Genomic DNA, 23,262 nt, shown 5'->3' with positions numbered 1-23,262 from the left:
GAGCCACTAAGAGCCACTTTCCTAGAGGGAAAACAAAATGTCTTTCTCCCTAGTCTGATAGCTCTTGTAGAGACAGTGCAGTCATACCACTGGTGTTCTCTGTTTTAGCTATGAATATCCCCAAATTTAGCAGCTTAAAAAACAAACAAACAGAAATCTGCTTCTCTCACAGTTTCCATGGGTCAGAAATCTGGGAGTGGCTTAGCTGAGTGATTCTGACTCAAAGCCTTTCATGAGGTTACAGTCAAGCTGTCAGCTGGGGCTGTACTCATCTGAAGGCTTGGTGAAGTGGTTATCTGCTTCCAGATTCACTCGAGTATCACCAGGCCTTAGTTCTTTGCTGGCTGTAAGCTGGAGGTCTCAGTTCCCACATAGTAATGTGGGCTTCTCCATAGACTGACAGGTGTCTTCAGAATGGCAACTAGCTTCCCCCAGAGCAAGTGATCTGAGAGGGAAAGAAAGAATCCCAGTTGGAAGCCACGGTCAATTATAACCTGATCCTGGAAATGACCTACCTTCCCTTCTGCTGTATTCTGTTGACACACAGACCAGCCCTGGTGCATGTGGGAGGTGCTACACAGGCAGGGGTCACTGGGCGCCACCCTGTATTAACAGGACAAACTCAAGGACATAACAGCAATATGAACTTTCTCAAATATATATAGTAACATAAAGACAGGACCCTTTAGGGAACCTTCACCTATGCAATTCCAGATTCCCAAATGATCATTACTGCTGCCCAAATTGTCGAGGTTCACAAGATAATAATTAAAGTATATTAACTCAATTGTAAAACAAATGCAAAGAATCCAGCATAAGGAAATTAAGTTACAGGCATCTAATCTTTTTTTTAGCTGGTCTTTAGTTTAGCATCTTCATAATTTAAAAACAGAGGTAATATAACCAGCTGCCTTTGCCAATTATTTTAAGTAGTGGAGTAGTTCAAACAGGTTCAAATATCGATATACTTAAGCAGGATTTTTTTTTCTACTTGAAGTTACAATAGAGATTTATAGAAAACTACTTCCTGGTATTTACGCTTCAGCAAAATCCAGATTTGTTTTAAAATTAGAAGGGTTCTTGAATATTTTACAAATGTATCTTGGTTTCTAAGGGTGTGTGTATGTGTGTGCGCGTGTGCTTTTGTACATAGGTGCACAATCCATATATGCAGATTACTTCGGGGTTTTCTAGAAAAAGTTTTTCAAATATAGTTTGAGAATTTTGGTATCTTGAAATAAGACCAATTTATCTATTATTTGAGAACTAAAATGTTGCTATTTAGAGCACACAACAATTTAGTTCTCAAATAATAAATAAATGTACTTTCGTAGTCAGAAATACTTGAAATATAGCTCTTGTTTCCTTTGGCAAGAATTTCACCTTGTTTTATGATTAATCCTATGCAGTGTTGTTCCTTTTAGGAAGGTTAAGCTGATAAAGCAATATATTTGAGAGAGACCTGTCTTGCCTGTAGGGTGATTTCTGAAGGGTATTTATGTATAGATAGGGATTCAGGGAGGACCTCATCTTTGGTCTCCTTTGCACGTGGTGGGATTCTTCAGGGAGAGCTGATGATGAGGGTGTGAGGCATCACCTGGCTTGGGGGTGGCACGTGGAAGAGAATTCTGTAAGCCATCGGCAAAAACGTTTTTCTCCTTTTAAAAAAAAAAAGCCCTTTATTTACATCTGAGAATGCATATACCTGACAGCTCTGAATGCTGGGCTTAATTACTGTGACAGTTTTATCTTTCTCTGCTATTAAAATTTGTAAGTTATTAATGCTACTTTATACACACACACACACACACACATTTTCATCAGTTACTGAATCATAGCCCATAACTGTCTCTTGTCTTATTTATGAAAATGTGGTAGATGGATGATGACATGATTTTTTAGGACCTTTCCTCAAAAATCAGGCAGATGCTCTGGGGGTAGGTTTTGGGGAACATCATCTTTGACTTGCAAGTGACTTATTTTTTAACTCAAAGAGTTTTTGGGCTGCTTCACTTTCCCCCAAATGCTATTAGATTAATGAGTCTGAAGAGGTCAGCATGTCTTTGATCAACTCCTTCAAAGAAGTAATCGAGTCTCAGTTATTCAGTACCAGCCAGAACATCCTAAATGTAATTGACCTCTTTTCAACCTCAACAGATGAGAAATAACAAAGTATTAAATTCGTCGTGGATATCTGACACAATCTCACTTTTTTCACATACCAGGACTTGGCTCAAACTTGGCTCAAACCGGTAGGGAAACCAAACTAAAGGAAATAAAGACAATGGGATGCTTAGCTTACTTTAAAGAGATCCTCATAGGAATAATGGCAAGGGCACATCATCTGTATTTGTTTCCTTTTATAAAATTACATGTCAAATTTTTTTTAAAAGATATTTTTCTGAAAAGCTTTTTTCTTAATTGGCTGTTTTTGCCTTTTGTTTAATAAAATTTTTGCACACTTGATCTTCGGGATGCATGTTAAATGCACAGAGGTTTAAAACAGAAGTGGTTCTAGAGATGCCCCCATTAAAATGCTCAGACCACTGAGAAAAGCATTTATGCCCAATCTAGCCCTTTGGCTTAGTGGAAGGAAATGATTTCTCCAGTAAAATGTAGAAAGAAACCAATATCCTGCTGGCATCTCTGAGCGGTGGTTACATTAGCAGCATTTTTAATTCAAAAATTCGATATTGAAAGGTCATTATTATTTCTTTAGTTTCATTTTATCTTAAAATCGACCTATTAAGTCTCTATTTATCCCTTTAGCCAGGTGACTTATTCATCATTTAGAAAATCCACACGTATAATATGGTGTCTATATTTACATTTACAAACTTAGTACTTTGAACATGGTTTTATATTAGTTCCTAAACACAGTCGTATTTTAGGACTGTTGCACCATATTTTGTTTAGACTTCTCTTTCTCTGTTTGTTAAAATTTAATTTGATCTACCTTTCCCGAGCACGTAATGATAATGGAATTTTATCTTCCCTAAGTTGTGGTATTAAACCCAAGATGCGTGCTAGGGAATGCAAGCTAAGAAGAAAGTCACTGGGTTTTTTGTGTGAAAAACTAAGATATATTAGATGGAGCTTGATATTCTTTCCCAATTAACTTCATTTTGTTCTCACTTGTTTTCTGAGCACCCCGCTGCCCCCGCCAACTCCCCACCAAGATTGTTTGATAGCTTCTCTTCAGTTTGAGAGTCTTGCAGGTCATCTGTTTATGTTGTGAGAGTTTATCGTTGCCAGGTCATAATTTCAGGATTGTGGCTTTACAGCTCTCCCATCCTCAGGTGGATCGTGCCAAGTTTGCACGCTCTGCCTTGATCTGAACTTGTCCTTTTGGCTCCTGATGGCGGCTACATCTCGGCAGCCCTAGAGGAAACCACTAGCTCAGGACCTGATGCTCACAGGTTTCTCCAGCAGTTTCATTCACAACATCTCTCTTCTGACCTTGGCGCTACACGGGCTAAATCTATTTGAAACCTGGAGACACCGTGATGGAAAAGAGCTGCATGAGAATGGTTTACACTTCTAACTCTAACCGTTTTTTTTCCTTTTTTTTCTGAAAATGGTACATATTTTTCTTAATTCTTTTCCTCTTGGAGGGGAAAAGTAGTTTGAAAAGCAGGCAAGGATTTGGGCTCCCTCAGCATATCCAGAACATCTGATACAGTGCTTTTTTTTTATTTTTCAGTCAGTTTGCTCCCAGGAAAGCCTTTTTGTGGAAAACAGGTAAAATGAAATTTGCTTTTTCATGTCTTTAGAGGAACAAAGTCTGTCATGTCTTGTTTTTCACAGATATACATATGCCATATATAAGTGTGTGCTTGAATATATGTATAAATAAATACATATATCTATGGGTACACACATATATATGCACACATATATGTTATTTAGCATGTCTAAAAGCTATTTAACTTGGGGGAAAAATTCCCTCCGTTACTTCCAAACATAAGTTTCAACAATTTCCTTATTTAAGGTCTCAACTTCTGGTCCTTCCAAAGGTGTAATCCTGTTACCTTCCCCAGGCATTAAAAAGTATAAATGTTGAGACAGGAACTTGCAGTTTCATTGGCTTATTGAATAGGCTGCTAAAAGTACTTGTGTATTTGGTGTTATTGGCCACTTCCTGTGCCCTATCGTTATATGTAGCTACACAGATGATAATTTGAATAGTATTGTTTTATGTTTCTCATTCTAAATAATCTGTCAGTCTTCATAAAAGGCTGAACTTGGAATACTTATCTAAACCGATCTAGATTTATCAGTGTACCTGGCTGGCTATTAGTAGAGAAGGTGGTGGTTATGACATGGATGTGTTAAAAACATTTATATAAAGTCTTGAGTATAAGAGCAGAAGTTCTCAAATTTAGCGTGTACCTTTTAAAAATAGTTCTAAACCGATATAGATATTAAAATGCTCCATTGATTTAACTGCACGTTTTCAAGGGGAATTAAGGAATTCCTCATTAGCTGTACTGATCACATTAAAATGCATCACAATGGGCAACTTGGATTGGAAATATGGTAGCCATTAAAAGAGTGGTGGTTAATTTCATTTCAGGTGTTGGCTTAATGGGTATCCCTATAAAATCGATTAAAATGGAGGCTATTTGATTAAATTCCAGTACTTAGAGAAAAGTTAAACTGGGCATTCAAGAGGATTGGTTTAAAAAAATACTCTCATTCATAGTAGCAGTTAGAAAACTTCAAGTAACTACCCTCAACTGAATAACCTCTTGTAGAAGAAGGGATGAAAGTAGTGAACAGGTCTTTACAAGGCATCCAAAAGCATCCTCAAAAACCCATACAGTTTTCAACAAGTATTCCTTTTTTACAGTAAATTAAGAATCCGTGAGCTTTAACATCATAGGGATGTTAAAGCAATCCAAAATTCTATATCCAAAATTGAATTTGGATGTTGGATGCAACATTTGGATGTTGAAGCAATCCAAAATTCTATACCCTTACGCAAAGAATGAAGTGAGCATTTAGAATTCAGTTTAGTAGGACACGTCATTCCCTAGTCTTCTAGCCAATCATTTTCCCTACTTCCTCCCTAATCTTAGTCATTTACTTGTGTTTTGTATGAAAAGACTGCTAATGTGTCCCTAATATTCAAATTGGATTATATTCATCAATACAATAATTGGTCACAAATACGCATTGCATATGTGAAGAAGTATTGATGGCCCCCAAAAGCAAAATTCTGAATAGATCCCTACAAAAATAAATATATTTCTTTGATACCTGCCTTTGGAAGGCATATTTCACTATGCCCAAAAAAATAAAGAATAACTAATATTACCCAAAGAAAAAAATCACAACCGATATATTTAATTAATTAAATGTCTATTATATCTATATCCATTTCTTTGATTCTCCCCTCCTCTTCCATTCCATCTGTTTCTTCTTCCCTTCCTTCTCCCTTATCTAGCATCAGTACTTTATCCTAGGGTAGGGAAAAATCAGGCTGCCATTAATTTATTAGGGCAAAATTCTACATCTTGAAAATAAACCGTAGCATATAGGGTTGATTTGCAAGACAGGTGTGCCATGGTTGAGTACACATCCATTTAACATAGGGCATTTAGTACCCTTAGATTTCATATCATAAAAATCATGTTTTTCATTTCCAGTAGGCTCTTGGAAGACAGTAACATATGCAGTGAGACCTATAAGAAAAGACAGCTCTTTCGGTTGGTATGGTTTACTTTTTTAAAACTGTGTTTTCAGATGATGTGGTGGAATCAATGTTAAATATAAGTGTATTAGTGTAAAATATCTCTGTTCATGAAATAAAATATGTTAGGTTATCTCTTTGTAAAGCTTGTTACTGAGCTAGTGTTGAAGCCATATGGGGTCCTGTGAGATACAGGACTGGGAAACCAAATGCTCTGTCTACAGTCCTTTAGGGTTCTTCCTCTGATTTTCTGGGTTTTTCTCCTCCAGGACTAACTTTGACAGCACCCTGATTTCACATTCCCAAATCAACTTCGGTGAATTACACTGAGTTAAAATTTCTCTTATAGCTTTGCAATTGTGTATACGTTCCCAGCACTGGAAAACAAATCAATGATAACTCTATTTGAGTAGTTGATTTTTAGCCACTACTATCCATCATAATATTTCAAACAATGTTTTTTCAAGCACAGATTTTATTTCTAAAGAAAGATATGGGATTGTTTCCAATTATAATGAACTACTTAAATCAAGATCTGTGTGGGATAAGGAGAATAGATTTTATATATATATAAAATATATATATATATATAATATGTATAAAGTTTTATACTAGGCTAGAGAGTACCATGAAAGCAGAGGTACTAGACCCGCTCTCTCATTACTTTATTTTTTTTAGTTAAAAAATTTTTTTATCTCATTACTTTATTAAATGTGTCTCTACTATCCATTATAGGGCAATGTCTACACAGTGCTATATATATTTTATATGTATATGTATATATTCAATACCTAACACATATATTTACCTAATGTATATATTTTAATATGCTAGTGCTTTTATGAATATTAGGATTCATCTCTGTTGTAGGAAAGGAAAAACAAACAAACCAACAGAACTTCTTGACCACTGAGAAAAAAGGAAATACCCAGAAGTAAATGAATTCTGTGCTTAGACCATATCTTTTTGCTGTAAATCTGAACTTATGACCTCATCCTTAGAAAAGTTAGAGCAGTTTCTTTTCTTTTTACACTTTGGCAGAAACAAACAAAAAAACCAGGATCTATTTTTTTAACTTCCTTTACTTTTCTAGGTTGAACTATATATCTAATACCTTCCTCTTGTATCATTAGACAATGTATTTTCACACTTGCATTTTTTCCCTTGAAAGCCCAGAGGAGGACTAGAATTTATCTGTGTTCATGCAGTCACACTCCATGACCTGGTTTGTTTAGACCAGTATAGATAAAATGTGGGTTCTTGACCCCTAGAGGCATTTAGTTTTACAAAGCCCCAAATCTGGTCCCTAGCCAGAGCTACCGTCTACTGAAGTCAACCATCCCAAATATGGATGCTATAACCCACCAAGATCACCAAGCACAGAAACTCAGGAATATGACTTAGCACAAAGCCATCCACACACTGATAAAAGGAGTTCAAAATGTACATCATACCTAACTTGGTTAAAAAAAAAAAAAAAAAAAGTGTCCCGTTCAGACATGAAGGACAATAAAAGTTATCAGTTATGTTAATCAGCACAGAAGCAGAACTAGAGTATGTGCTTTATGACTACTCTGGGGTCAAATTCTAGCTGTGTACAAGAGGGCCAACGCCTCTTGATGGCCAGATATTCATTATCATTGTCTTCCTGGTTTCCAATAGAAGAAGACTAGGACTGGGCTTGTTAGGAAGTATAGGAAGGCACTTGTGGATGTGATACCTATGATTCCACACCCAAATAGATAATGAAATTCAGTTCTGGACCTCACCTTGCCAGTGTTAAGGTGAATGATTGATAGAGCAGTAAAAGATATGATTTCAGTGTATCAGTATCTAGAGATCATAAATTAAATGCATTATTTTTAATCTCATTAATGCTAACTCTCTAAAGCAACAACTTAAATTCCATTTTTTATAAAATGCACAGGTCTTGACTTGAGATGAGGATTTGAGCCAGTGGAGTAGAGGTAGAAGAAGTTAAGGAAATCTTAGGTTGCCTTATTGGCTATGGGATGTGACATGAGCCTAGAGGAACCTACCCAGTGTTTTAGAAACACACTAAAATGCACTTAGGAATAGTGGTGGACACCTCCTTTGCAGAGAAAGGCTTAGCCACTCTGGCATTTAGAGGACGTCTAAATTCCTCCCATGGAGGTGCAGAGTTGATAATTGAAGCAGACTTTAGTGATGATCACCTCCATATGGAGAATTGCCTTCTGATGCATCCTGTATGCCGAGGACCACTCCACATCTTTTCCTATAATAAATATTCTGCATTATCTACAGGGGAGATTATTGTCACACCCTTGGTACATCTGTGATTGCTAAATAATGATTTAGTCAGGCTTTGTCAAGGGTGGGTCAAATTAATCAGAATTATATGAGAAAAGAATGAAGCTGAATTTGGAGATTTAAAGGGAAACAATCAGGAATAGAGCACCTTGAAAGGGTTGGTTTTTCTCCACCCAGTCTCCTCTAGGCTGTTTGAATTTCACAGGTGTTTAAGAACTAAAGTCACCTGGCCCTTGGTGAGTGTCTGATACTTCCTACTCACAAACTAGTCTTTTTTTTAAATAGTCCTTGTTTCTAAAACCAGCCATCCCCGAGCTACGGAACACAGAGAGAATGTTTGTAAGAAAACATTGAGAGAGGACAGCAAGGCGCTGAGTACTTTTTGTTTTGTGAGTTTTCTGTTGAATTTCCTCCCCTCACTGTACAAAGTCTTTATCACAGACTAGCTGTTTCATTTTTATTATCTCCTGGATCCATTGACCTTCTTAAGTTTTCACAAAACGAAAGAAAATGTTTAGTCAGTAAAGTTGAAGCAAAACCTAAAATTTTCTGTATACCTTCTGTACAATTTGGTGGGTGAGTGTTTCAATCAGATATGTATACTTCTAGCATCTCAGCAGTCCATGATTGTCTTTAGAAGAATATTAATAAAACTGCTATTCACCACTGTGATCAAGATTTCTATCACCTTGCACAGTGATATGAAATTAGGGGTTATGTCTATTGCCCATGGTTTTTGTCCCCTTTGCTTATTTATAATCCATGAGAATCTTAGAATATTTTGATGATCCATTATTTCCAAACTGCAGAAAAGCCTTTGAAAAAGAGTAACCAAGTCACTCTTTAAGCAATTGGAAACCAATGAAAATGCAAATTTCATCAACTTTCTCTATAAAATACATGCAGTTTTGCACACTGCTTAGAAATACTCTGGAGTCTTCAAAAATGACTTTTGGCTATTGGATCTCTTCCAATAAGTTCAATCTTTTTCTATTTGAATTTTGAATAAATGTGTCATTTCATCTATGGAGCTATTTTGTTATTCCCATTGATCTCCTTGGAAAGTTTCGTGTCAGTGTAGTGTTTGCACTGTTGTCATTATCACGAATTTTTCTATGTGAAAGGTATTAAAGCGCTCTTTCCTCTGCCCATGAAGGTTAAACTCACTGGGCAAAATTCTCACCAAATGTTAACAGAGGAATTCCTGTGATTTCTGTGCTGTCTGCCAAAGCCTTAATGAATTCAGATAGATATAGATATATATATATCATAAAGTTAGCAACTAAATTAGTAAATGGCTTCTTTGAAACTGTGTATTTTACCATGGTCCAGTTACTTAATGCTAAAGGGAAAGACGAAACTCTTCTTCGGTGGGAGTTGCTTTTAGGATCATTTAACATCATAGTTGCTTTCAAACACTGATTCATTGTTGATTTGGGTCAGGAGAATTTACCTTCCTCTCTCCTCTCCACAAGAGAAGTTACCAATTATATCTTATATCCTATTTTTCTTGTTGTTTCCCCTTCACTGGCAGAGGGACCATGTGACATTTCTAGGTTTGGTTTTTCTGTTTGTAGCATGAGTGTTTGTGTGATGTGTTACCTGTCTGTACATCAACAAGGTGTCTGTGCGCTGTTTGTGAGGCGACACGTGTCATGGAAAGGGTTGACAAGAAGGGTCTTGTGTAGACGATTCTTACAAGAAAGGTCCCGCTCTGTGTCCGTTCCGCTCTCGGAATCTGATGCTGTCCCGTGCATCTTTCTGATGGCCACGCTCCAGGGGCAACAGAGACAGCTGGGGGAGAACATCTGGAAGTCGGCAGAGCAGCTCGGAGAATGAACTCAAGTGGTCCGACCACCAAAGAGCCTGGAGCAGCACAGATTCTGACAGCTCCAACCGCAATCTCAAGCCTGCCATGACCAAGACGGCGAGTTTTGGGGGCATCACGGTGCTGACCAGGGGTGACAGCACATCCAGTAGCAGGAGTACCGGGAAGCTGTCCAAAGCAGGTAGTTAGTACTGAATGGGTTTATGTCCCGTGATAGTTTCCTCTGATTCCACCCAAGCTGTGCAGTCAGCGCTCTCCCTGACTTCCCTGAACTAAAGATAACGATGTGAATGATATTAATCACTGGGATAGCAAAAAAAGTCAGGAGGTGCAATTGAAATAACAATACTGCCTCTTGTGAGCTGTGTGCCTGGGTCCAATTGTTAACCTCTCTAATCTTCAATTTCCTTATCTATAAAATGTGGGTGGTAATAGACTGTTACTGTAATTCCCCTCAGTAGACTATTGTAAGTTTAAATTTGACCATTTATATAAAATCAGTTACCAAGGCACCGGCACAAGGTAGCTATTTAACCAAGGTTAGCTATTTTTAAAAATTCAATATTGTGATTTATTCCTTAAAGATAAGGAATAGGATAAGGAAAGAGAACCTCAGAAATTTTCAAGTTTCCAAGTAGCTAGGTGCATGCATCTTCTTTTTTCCCGTTTTTTTCTTGTAAGTGAATAGTGATCTTTTGACATAGGTAGTTGAAGTTTGCATTCATACTGGTGCGTTCATAGCCTGCATGTGCAGTGAGTGGGGGAGTCCAGGGCCCCGAGGGGGAATGCTGAATGGGCAACGCCAAGCGGAGGTTAAACACGGGCAGTCCTCCACTGTGAATACTTTCCCAACCAAGCTTCTCACTAACGCTGGGGAGCCTCTTTGTGAAACCTCGGCTCATTATGCTAATGGTTTAACATAATTATGTTGTTGACAAGTGCTTCCTAAGAAATTATCTTGTGTTTTCCTACATAGGCAGAAAATTAATAGCATTTCGTCTCAGCCACTACTTTATGTATATATCCTGCTTCTTGGAAAGATTCAGGTGGGCTCGCACTGCCTTCTGTCATTTTTATTCACCAATTGGTGAATTCTCGATTTCTTCCCCTAATTAATTGCTCTTATATCCCACTATTGCAGCAACTGAAGTCAAGAAAATCTACTGTGGTACACTTGAGTTCCTGTAAACTAAGAAAGGTTAAAGAGTTTTAAATCTCCTTCAAACGCAGAAACCAAGTACCTTAAATGGTGCACTTAAAAATTCCAGCACACCCAAAGAGCTCTTAAGATTTTTAAATTAATCGTCCTTCTCCACACACCAACCACCAGTCATCTCCAAAGCAAAGCTCTTTGGAAACATTTAAAACACTTCAGGAATGCTAAAATGCCATGTTCTTTGAAGAATGATTAGAAATTGTAAGTGCTTCAGACATTTTTTTTTTTCTTTTCATCTAAGTGTCTCCATTTGAAAGCCTGTCAAGGTACAGGAATGGCAAGAAAAAAAATTAAAGGGGATCAAGATAGGATGACAAAACAAAACTTACAATCTCCCAAGGTGGTTTTATGAAGCAAAGCTGTCAATTTTGCTGTCATGGAGCTTCAGAACCACACAAGTTTCTGATTTTTTACTTTATTGTTCACAGTGGAATGGCAAACTTTTTTTGACCTTTTAGAAACTAAGTCTGGAGTTGTGACGTTTAAGTTATTCTTCTCCTCCTCTAATTACATAGGTTCTAGCTTCAAATAGTTAATAATGAGACTCTTTCCAGGTGGGAAACATGTTTTGCTACATTTGGGGCAAAGCATATTAACTGAAGTCAGAATGCACAAGCACATCCTCTTGAGATCTGGGCTGTATTTCCCTTATTGTACCCCCTGCACTGAGCACAGCAGTGGTCACCTATCAGGGGTCCAGTGCAGGCCTGTGGAGACAGCTGATTTCATCACATCCTCATTGGGAAGAGGACTTGAATGGCGCTTGCACCGCGACCCCAGCTGTTTCTTGGTAGTGGCAATGGGGTTGAGAGATAAGTGTGTGTGATATCTATTTCTTTCCACACTGGCCACGCCATGTTGGTTTTTTTGTTTGTTTGGTTGGTTGGGTTTTTTAATCTAATTTTTATTTTATATTGGGGTATAGTTGATTTACAATGTTGTGTTAGTTTCAGGTGTACAGCGAAGTGGCTCACTTATACATGTAACTGAATTCTTTTTCAGATTCTTTTCCCATATAGGTTATTACAGAGTGTTGAGTAGAGTTCCCTGTGCTATACAGTAGGTCCTTATTGATTATCGATTTTATATATATTAGTGTGTATCTGTTAATCCGAACCTCCTGATTTATCCCTCTCCACCCTTCCCTCTTTGGGAACCGTAAGTTTGTTTTCGAAGTCTGTGAGTCTGTTTCTGTTTTGTAAATAAGTTCACTTGTATTGTTTTTATAGACTCCACATATAAGTGATATCATATGGTATTTGTCTTTCTCTTTCTGACTTACTTCAATTAGTATGATCATCTCTAGGTCCATCCATGTTGCTGCAGATGGCATTATTTCAATCTTTTTATGGCTGAGTCATATTCCATTGTATATGTGTACCACATCGCCTTTATCCATTCATCTGTCGATGGACATTTAGGTCGCTTCCATGTCTTGGCTATTGTAAATAGTGCTGCCATGAACATGGGGTTGAGAAATAAGTGTGTGATATCTGTTTCTTTCCACACTGGCCACACCATGTTGTTTTACTACCATCCTTCCCTCTTGACGTCCAGAGCAGGGCTTCTCGACTTTAGCTGCATCAGACTCACAAGAAGAATTTGTTCAAGCACAGATGGCTTCTCTACAAACCAAGCTTGAGAAACAACTGCTCTGGAGAAGTAAGATAGCCTTCCGTTTTGTTTTCACCATTTTACATGGCCTGGCATCTTGTTTTCTGGAGGCAAGGGTATCCTTGTTGTTGTTACCTTCGTGGTCTATGCCCTGGGGTATTTCTGGAGACAGTGCAAGATGCCTCATCTTTCCATCACTTCCTCTTCTCCGTGTTTATTTTCGTCACTACACTAATGCATCCTGGATATTCTTTTTCCCTCGTAATCTCAGAAGCTTTAGGTTATTCTACTGAACTCTGACACTTGGATCTGGAAACATTTTCTCAAACTCAGGAGAAAAAAAATACTCATGGTTCAGGGTCCCTGTAAAAGAAAAATTGCATCTGATGAGTTAAAGAGGCAGGGAAGACTTTACCCATAACTAATTCAATAGAGGTCAAGACTGTTGCAGTAGGGGAGAGAAACTAAACTCAACCCTGCTGAAACAAAGGCAGGAGAGTCTGGAAATGAGCTAGAGGGCCTTAAATAGGTGATTGGTCAATTTGATTAGACCGCCTGTGTTTGCTAATTGGTGCTGAGACTTGCAGAGAAAGGCACCATTTTTCTTGAGGACTTCACTTCAAAGGGATGGCTCCCAAGTCCTTAAGAAAGACCTTCCCCGGTTGTACAACTGATAAAAGGCTGGGAGAAGATTTGCACCTTAAAGGAGCAGAGATGCGCTAAGAAAAGGGAGGTAAAGGGCCGGTAATCAGGAAGAAACCTGTCTAAAGTGTAGTTAAGCCGAGGGGAACTTCAAGGGCATCATGCTCGCCTCTACGCATCATTTAGTCTGGTGGCTTGTATTTTACGAAAGAAGACATTGAGGTCTAAAGAAGATGTCACTTCCTGAAGGAAATACAACTAGTTCTGGCAGAACTGGAACCAAAACTCGGGGTGCTCCCTCCCTGGGGCGTGAATGCTCATTCCCTCCTCCAAGGGAATCTGCCCCTGCCCTCTCCTTGCTGCCCCATCCCTTTCCTGGATTTCCATTTTGCTTTGCCTTATGATCTCTTTTCCAATCCCTTCCCGTTTTTCCCTTTTCCTGTGTCCCTCTTGAGGGCTCACCTGAGGCTTTTACCCAGCCACCCTGGTGTCTTCGGTCTACACCTCCCATCAGCTGCCCCTCAGGGTCCAGCTTGCAATTTCTGAGCATCCCATTGTGAGTAGCATTGAATTTCTGTGCAGTATCTCCTAGAACTTGGCATAGGCCTGGTCAGGGCCCTGGTCCTACCTGGTTCTTGCTGGAATGACTTTAGGGTAAACACATGACCTGCAGGCTTCAAGCTTGGTCCCTGAAGTTGCGTTGCCTGGGTTTGAACTCAGACTCCTCCACGTGCTAACTGCACTTGGGGAATCTACTTAACGTCTCTGAGGATCGGCTCTCATCTGCAAAATGAGGTTGCTATGAAAAGTAGATTAGATAATTCATATAGCATGATTAACACTGTGTCACATAGACATACTGTTTAAATATTTGCCGTTGCTATCACTAAGTCCCTAAAAAAAGGAAGCACAAACCACTCTCAGCACCCAAAGTAGTAAAGTTCTCAAATATTAATTTTTAAAAAAAATCTGTGAACACTTCTAATCCTGTGCCTTTTATCACCATTGGTAGCAGCCATTTTTGATCAAGAATTTCAGTAATGCTGGCTACGTGTCAAATACTGCTTTACCTGATTCTAGGTGATGGATGTTTAGAAGCTGGTCAGAGCTGGTTATACGCCAGCCAGGGTGCAGGGTGATTGCTGAGCCATCCCTCCAGGGAGGTCTGACTGCCTCCATCTTTGCAAGTGTTGAGAGTTTAAGCCAAATTTACTTTTCCTTCTTCCCTTCTTTTAACCTGTGGGATCAAATCATTTCCATTATCTTTACCTTGTCTCCTCATTATTCCTGTTGAAGCTGCTACTTTTTCTCAGCCAGTAGAAGGAAATACTGTCAATCAGTGATGAATGGCCATCTTCCAAAAGCCAAAATGAAGTCATCTTTTGGATTTTGTTGAGGCACATTAGTCCCCGTGTATCGATCTCCACCACCAGCACACACGCCCAGGATGGTGCTAGATCCCTTGTTAGCCCCGACTTTTTCTTACTGTCTAACCCCTCAGCCTGGATGTGGGCTGAGTCAGTTGTGTATGAGCTTCATCGTCTGGGGTCAGGAAGTGTTATTGTATTATTACTGTTCTTGCTGTTGTTGTTGACGCTGCTAAGTGTCAGACTTGGACTGTAGCATCAAATCATGGGCACAAGTCCACAAACGCACGCTACAGTTTGCACTGGGGCAGTGACTACAGGATCAGACGTGTCAGCCATGTGGTCTCAAAACTACTCTTAGTATTTCCACATTTCCTTTTAAATCCTTCATTTTTCTGCCCATACATTATTCAGAACCCCATCAGCATTAGTTAGATGGAGCATCCTGAATTAATCTGAAACTTTATCATTCTGAATAATAAAGTCATGGAAAAAGCAGAGAAGATTCCCACCTGAGAACACTGGTGGCAGTCAGTGTTGGGTCATGGTTAAATCTAGATCAGTCTGCCTGGATCACATCCCAGCTCTGTCATTGTCTACCTGTATGAGTTGGCTTGAGTTAGCTGCCTTTTCTGTGCTTCCATTTCCCTATCTATCTAGGCAGTATAGTCCTTATAATTACCGTGTTTATCAGGTGCCCACACATACTAAATGCCCGTAAATATCACTCTCCTTCTTCTCAAAAATTACCGCACTCTCCATTGGCCCCTCTTCTCTGCAATCACATGTTGTATTCCTCTCATGTATTTAAGAACTTGAAGAAGAGTAGATACATGTATATGTATAACTGAATCACTTGCTGTACACCTGAAACTAACACAACGTTGTTAATCAACTATACTCCAATATAAAATAAAAAATTTTTAAATAAAAATAAAATAAAAAGGTCTTCAGTTTACCATGATTTAGAACTCCATATTCTCATTAAAGATGACAAGTCACTTACTATTCCTTTAACCACTTATTAGTACTGGAATAAGTTAGGGCTGTAGAGTTGAAATTCACATGTTAGCCACACTTTTTATTATTAAAAATGCTGAGAATTTTAGAAGGAACATAACAAAAACAGATAGTAGAACTAAAAGCCATATCATTTCAAAGATAAACTTCATCACATGTTATTTTGTTACTTATATTCTTCCCAGTATCCGCTGTACAGAATATTTTTCCTCTTTATGTTTTACAGAAAGATAATTTATAAGGCATTATACTAAACATCACTTTGAAAAAAATGGTTTAATAAAAGAATCTGTGTTCAGGAAAAAAAAATAAAAAGGTCTTCAGTTTAAGGGCACATTTTAGAATCTTCTAAACAATCTTAATTGTTCCTTATATGTGTTAACCTTTAATGACACAGAATAATGCATTTTTAATGACATAAATCAATAATGTGGGCTAATAGTTTTTAAAGTTTCTTATACTCCATTCTTGCAACCTATGATGTCACTCAATCCATCTGTTAGTTTGAATTCACAGATACAGAAATTTTGCTCAGTGCATTTTCTCTCTGAGGCTCTGATTAATATTCAGAGCCCAAAGCAGCCACAGTCAAGGGTGCTGGAGCTGCTTGGCTCTGGTTGCAGTGAAGAGTGGCTGGTGCCTAATGGACGTGGGCTATAGCTTTTCTTGTCCACATTGGAGGAAAAGGGAGATGATTAGGGCTGGATTCCATCTTGGGAGCTTCTGCACACTGACCCAGTTACTTACATATTTGAGAAATCTACGGTCCACAAATCTCCCCATGATTCTACTCTTCTGTGTCATCTGAAGGACGCTCAGTCAATATCATGATGGCCAAGCCCTCCTTGATTCACCTCTTGGTCATATGAACAAGACTTCTGTGAGTATGGGAGGTACGGTGCAGCTCTTAAGCATTTCTAATAGGAATGAGCAAGTTCTTCTACTCACATTTGAGGGAAAAGATCGTTTCTGACCATGACCCTTCAAAATGCAGCTTTATGGATGTTGGAGAACCAGTACTTTAGAACCATCTGCGTGACCACAGACGACTCCTTAAACTGCAGCCTCTTTAACCTCCATCCCAGTCATCTTACTGTCGTAACTCCAGCTCAGTGAGACATTTCCACATCATTAGTTTCTCAGGGAGATGGGAGTTTTCCGGCCCTGAGTTCCCAGCTTTATGGTACCATTTACCAATTCATCACCCTGGTGGCATGTGAGAAGCCGGAAAGAGAGAGCTCATTCTTAATCTCTCTTTTCCTAGGAATCTGACACATCTGAAAAATATGCAGCAAATATTTCAATAAAATGTGGGAGGGGCATTAGTTAATCTCATCCTGCAGCGCTCACCTCACATTCTTTAGTGATGGATTCATTACACTAAGTGGTTTCTCTCCTCTCCTCCATGTGGGATGCTTTGCTGATTTGTGTCTCTCTGGTAGGTTCCGAGTCCTCCAGCAGTGCAGGCTCCTCAGGATCGCTGTCGCGCACCCACCCACCTCTCCAGAGCACACCGCTGGTCTCGGGCGTGGCAGCCACTTCTCCCGGCTGTGTGACCTACCCAGAGAATGGGATGGGAGGCCAGGTCGCTCACAGCAGCACCAGCTACATCCTCCTTCCACTCGAAGCTGCCACAGGCATCCCGCCCGGAAGCATCCTTCTTAATCCACATACAGGTTCGTTCATTACCTCTGCTTTGGCTGAGACATGATATCAGAGATTTATTCTTGTGTTTGAGCTTATAAATTTGGTAGCAAGTGTTCTGAAAATTCCTGGTGCGTGGACTGTTGTATAGGGTCTTGATTTAGGAAGAGCAGATCTATAGGGAGCTGGAATCTATATCTCTGTATCGCTATCAATATTGGTATGTAAATCGAAATACAGATACTTCCCAGAAATATCCACTTTCCTCTCTGTCCTCTCTTCCTTGAGCACGGTGTCTCTCACGTATTCCCAGCAGCTAAGATCAGAAACCATGGAGTGATGAATTGGGATGTGCTAATTGGAAATTGATGTTTCTCAGACTAAATCCATGGTTAGCTTGTTGTTGTGTCAAAAGTATTTTTGCATCCAAGATATTTCAGGAGCTTGAGATCTCGATCAGAGCACATAGCAGATTCCTCACTACAGAAATTGACTTCCCACCTTAGAACTCCATGCAACTCCCACTGGGAAATAAGGAACAGCAGTGGCAAGAGAATACAGAGGGCAAGTTCTTATGTATTTTAGGGATTTTAGGATTAGACTGGTTTTGGTGGGGTTTGGAAAATCGGTAACTTCATGACTATTGTTTCTTTCATGATGAATGGCCATTTTTTTTACTTTTTTTAAATTGAGGTAGAGTTTTACAATATTATATAAGTTACAGGTGTACAATATGGTGATTCACAATTTTTAAAGGTTATGCTCCATTTATAGTTATTGTAAAATACTGGCTATATTCCCCGTGTTGTACAGTATATCCTTGTGGTTTGTCTTATACCTAACAGTTTGTACATCTTACATTTTTTACTTTTTTAATTTCTCTTGTGGTCAGTTAACTTCCACACTAATTTCAGAGGACCCAGAGCATTGGGCAAATAGACTGATGAACACCTGCTTCGTGGGGGAAACTTCTCAACCAGGGGCAATTTTTCCACACCTCCAAGGCCATTTGGCAATATCTGCAGATATTTTGATTATCATGACCTAGGGAGGAGGGGCTGCTACTGGCATCTAAGAAGGTAGAGACCAGAGATGCTACTAAACATCTTACAATGCACAGAACAGCCCCTGACACAGGAAGATTATCCAGCCCAATATGTTAGTCGTGCCAGGGCTGGTAAACCCTGGGTTAGAAGGCTTGATTCGACAAGTCACTTCTCTAGAAACCTTTGAAAGAGATTGAAAAAAAAAATGAATTTTCTCAAAATATATCTGAGGTTTGGTTTAGATTACTTAAAAATGCAACGCTGGATGAGAATCTCATAAAAGTGATCTGGCTCAATCGTCTCACATGTCTAGTGCTACTAATAATTAGGAAATTCAGAGAAGCATGAGCATGACAGTAAAATAGTTACTTGAATAATTGCCACATGTTCATGAAAACATATGGCACATTCTTAAGGAATGGTGTTTGATTGAGACATTTTGAAAATGCCATAAGCTTGAGGGAAAAGGAGGCATAATCATTTTATTGAAAACCATTTGAAAGCTTTCAGATTAGATACTTCTAAGGAGAATATTAGATATCTGGATCAGTGTAAGCACTATAAAGGAAATGAAAAGAAAACCAGGATCATATTCATTACTCTGGGCACAGATCAAAGTATGATCTGACTCTGTCAGCTTTGATTCTTTCACTTTTAATTGAGATGGAAGGTTTGTAGACAAGAGTAGCCACTAGGCATAGTTTTGAGTGGTATGTTTTAACCAAAATTGCAGAGTATTTCGGGAAAGCTCAAAAGAGTATTTTTTAGGGTACAGCGCAGGAATATGATTTGTAATGATAGCGTGGATGTGCGTGTGTATGTGTATATTATCATCTATAACCTTGTTTATAGAAAAGGAAAGAATGCGCTCTTGGTGCCAAGTCCCAATTACAAATTGGAATGAGTAATTTGGAGCTGTTATTAAAATGTATCCTTTGCAAAAGGATCCTAACTAAAGAAAAGGATCTGATAACACTGTTGAACAACAGAGTTTCCCTACACACATCTCTGATCTGACAAATGCTAGACATGAAACTATCCCTCGACCAGGAGGAAGATGTACTATTCTATGCTGTGACTGAGTGGTGGGATGTAAGGTGAATTGTGATGTTTCTTTTTTCCCAGAATGTGTTTATTTTTGTCAATTAAAAATATGCACAGGGGGACTTCCCTGCTGACGCAGGGGTTAAGAATCCGCCTGCCAATGCAGGGGACACGGGTTCGACCCTGGTCCAGGAAGATCCCACATGCCGAGGAGCAACTAAGCCCGTGGGCCACAACTACAGAAACCCGCGCACATAGAGCCTGTGCACCGCAATAGGAGAAGCCACCACAATAAGAAGCCCGCTCACTGCAACAAAGAGTAGCCCCCGCTCGCCGCAACTAGAGAAAGCCCGCAGGCAGCAACAAAGACCCAATGCAGCCAAAAATTAATTAATTAATTAATTAAAAAAAAATATGAACAGGAGTTCCCTGGTGGTCCAGTGGTTAGGACTTAGGGCTTTCACTGCCGTGGCTCCAGGTTCAATCCCTTGTCAGGGATCTAAGATCCTGCAAGTCATGTGGCATGACCAAAACACACACACACACACACACACACACACACACACACACACACACACACACATATATATGCCAGCACATATGAATGTACGTATACATCTATCACGTATCATATATATTTGTGTATATGTGTATCTGTGGTGAGTCGTGTGCATGTCTGTCTATCAGGCTATCTGATCACTTATTTGACTCTACTATTGAAACTGGAAATTTGCCTCCTTTGGGCTGGAACTCATCTTTCTCTGGCATTGCTGTGTCCCCCTAGAATCCACACCTCTTACCTTTTCCTAAATACCCTCTGCCAAATATGTGGTAGGAACACTTTGGTATAAGCAACCCAGAGCATATGACTACTTTGCTTCTTATGTGAATTGCCCTTGGATCCATTTCCCTGTTACCAGCACATTCATGAGCTTGTGGGGAGGAACCATACTTGGTTATATTTTTGGCCTCCCTAGAGTGGATAACAAAGGTCCTCAAGAATTACATATTTTTGAAACAATATCTACTATTCATCATATATGCTAATGTGGATAATAGAGCAGTTTTTCATCCAATGTCATATATTTGAGAATGTCCCTCATGTGTAAAACGATGATTGATAAAATATCTGTCTTAAGCAGTAATAAGACAAGTAATGATTTGAAATACTAAGGTGCCTGCCAGTCATTTGTCTATTAAATGAAACAAAAATGAAACTTCCTTTGTCAGCACAATTGACCGGGCTCTTACTAGGAACTGAATATTTGGCAACTGAAACCAACCCACCCACATACATTCTTGTGTTTCCCCAGATACAACCAGGACTTTTTATTTCATGTGGCTTTAGACTCAGCTCCCATTTGGTCCATTTCTAACTCTGGACCTGCGTTGGCTGTTGTTTCTCTGCTTTGCAGGCGTCTGGATGAGGGAGTCAGAGGCTCTTTCTCAAAGTTATCCCTGGACCACATCTTCATCCTTGCTAGGCAAGCCTGGGTTTGACTCTTGAGAATGACCTTCCTCCAGCCATCTTGGACTCAGCCTCCTTTTGGAAATTTCTAGCTGAAAGCTCATCTTTGGCTATTTTCTTTCAACTCAGTGCTATCCAGAGATGTCAACAGGTGTTGGCATCCCTCAAGTCCTCGTTAGTGCCGTGTGTGTTGTTTTGCCATTTTGCTTTGCTTTCATCTGGCAGGAGTCCAGGAGCATGAGATGGAAGAACACGCCATCTGCAGGGACTTGACTTTGAGCCGCCTTTGAGGGCTGGTCTCTTTCAAATGCTCCTGATGGGCTTCCATAACACTATGCTGTTTTTGTTTTTCACAGGACTTCTAGAATCGATTTATCCAAACTGCTTCCACCTTTCGATTAAATGCACCATGAAGTTTTTGTGTGCTGTCTAGAAATGTATCTTTGCAAGACCTGAATCAGTCTTTGCTTATCCGTAATCATCAGCTCCCTAATCATTTGATTGCTTACCTTCTAAGGACTAGGAAAGGAAAATATTTTTCCCATCATCCCCTCCCTTTCTTTTTAAATAATACCCTTCTGCCGGGTACATGGTAGCAGTGCTTTGGTATTGGAAACCAAGAGCATATGATTACTTTGCTTCTAGCATGAACTGCCCTTGGATTCATTTCCTTATTACCAGCACATTGATAAGCTCTTTGTGAGGAGGAGTCCTACTTAGTTTCTCGTTTTTGTTTTGCATCCCTGGAATGGATAACAGAGCTTTAGTCCCCATGCAGGGGCTCAATCATTATATATTAGTAACATAATGTCTGCTGCACATTACACACATTGATGTGAATAGTGGAGACGTTTTTCACCTAAAGTTATGTATTTGAGAGCGATGGACGCTCTGCATTCAATCCTTTTCTCTGCCCTGGCTCAGCTCGCCACACTGGCTTACCTCTGTCACTACACTCTCTTTACCTGCTAACACCCATTCCAGGGCCTGCTGGACACGCTTCTGCACTTCTGACATGAAAACCTCTGCTAAGCGGAATAGTCCTAGAGCCAGTGAGTCTTTCTCTTTTGATTTTCAGCCACTGTCATTCATACTAATTGCCTGGATTCAGTCATAATTGCATCTGGATTGGTAAACAAGGTAGAATACTGAGAAGCCACCATAGCCTGACTTGAAAACCAAAAGTCAGTCATCCCGGCCCTCTTAGAAAACTGTTTTTGGTCTCTTCCCTGGCATCCATCTGACTTCTTTCATTTTCCTCAGTTCTCTCCACCATTCCTTGGTGAGCATAAGAATCAACCTTTTATACTACCTTCTCTTTCTAAAAGAACCTGCCATCTCTCTCTACCCAAGTGAATTCTTAGTACTTTTCACATGCGGTTATTTAGAAATATTTCTTTCTTCTGGTCCACAGCACAATAATAATATTTTAAACAGAGGGTCTAAAATTTATCGAAAATGGCATCTGAATATTTTGCTGTTATATTTTCACCCTAAATATGGTCAGTTTTTTAGACTTCCTTAATTCTCACTGGGGTAAATCAAAAGTCACGGACATAGTAAAGAGCCTTTTCTTTTTAGTTTTCCATCCGTGTGTGTGTGTGTGTGTGTGTGTGTGTGTGTGTGTGTGTTTGAGCTTAGAGTGAGGTTGACTTTGAAATGATTTTGTATGAAGTTGCTGTGATAATTTTTTTTAAATGTTAGGTACCTAAAATTTTCCTCTTCCCTATTAAGATACAAAAAAGGAGGAGACAAGTAAGGATTAGAACCCCAAATGGGCTAATAGATTTTTGTAAATTGACCTGTTTTTTCATCCTTTTCCAAATTGCTGGGTTTTGCAGGGAAAAAAAAAATGGGTTGCAGATTTTAAATTCAGAAGAGTTATTTTCGAAAAAAGAACAATAATTTAAAACAATAAAATATAGCTAAAATTAAGTAACAGTGATAGGAAGACAAGTGCTTATGAAGAACATTTAAAAAAAAAAAACCCTCTAAATTTAGTCATTGTTCTCTGACTAAAATTCTGGCACATATGCTTTTCCATCACATCATGTTGTGATTGGTTATGAAACTGTTGTTAGAACTCCTGTGGTTCTGGCAGGTATGTTCATGAATATGCAGCATGTAAGGTTACTTGTTGCATACATACACACATACATATGTATATAAATATTTGGGAGGGTACTGAAAATTTGGGGAATGCTAAAGCTTTCATGTCAGCTCCTAACTGAGCTGAAATCAAGTCCACTGCTCTTCCGCTGTAAGCACTTTGCCCATCTTTTCCCCCATATTCTGATTCTTCTTTATCTACCAATCCTGGGGGTGATTCCACCTTGAAACATGGCCCCCACCTCTCCTAACTTCTCATGTGTTGATGAATAATTTT

At 39.2% G+C, this 23,262-nt stretch overlaps 1 protein-coding gene across 28 annotated transcripts in view; it reads left to right on the top strand.

Annotated features, from left to right (window-relative positions):
- ARPP21 (cAMP regulated phosphoprotein 21) overlaps nucleotides 1-23,262 on the top strand; it is a 159,778-nt gene that overhangs the window by 73,600 nt on the left and 62,916 nt on the right. For 6 of the 28 annotated variants that reach the window (XM_028168844.2, XM_007191493.3, XM_007191497.3 and 3 more), the window contains 4 exons: nucleotides 3,704-3,741; nucleotides 5,652-5,711; nucleotides 9,767-9,999; nucleotides 17,117-17,350. In XM_028168844.2, the coding sequence (XP_028024645.2) occupies nucleotides 3,704-3,741; nucleotides 5,652-5,711; nucleotides 9,767-9,999; nucleotides 17,117-17,350 (565 nt within the window). Of the gene's footprint in view, nucleotides 1-3,703; nucleotides 3,742-5,651; nucleotides 5,712-9,766; nucleotides 10,000-17,116; nucleotides 17,351-23,262 lie in introns of those variants that run through there. The other 22 variants (XM_028168846.2, XM_028168847.2, XM_007191500.3 and 19 more) reach the window with 13 other exon arrangements.

This window comes from Balaenoptera acutorostrata, chromosome 10 (genome assembly GCF_949987535.1).
Source record: "Balaenoptera acutorostrata chromosome 10, mBalAcu1.1, whole genome shotgun sequence".
Classification (NCBI taxonomy): domain Eukaryota; kingdom Metazoa; phylum Chordata; class Mammalia; order Artiodactyla; family Balaenopteridae; genus Balaenoptera; species Balaenoptera acutorostrata.
The sequence above is the reverse complement of the archived record's forward strand: the minus strand, read 5'-3'. Positions and strand labels throughout refer to the sequence as shown.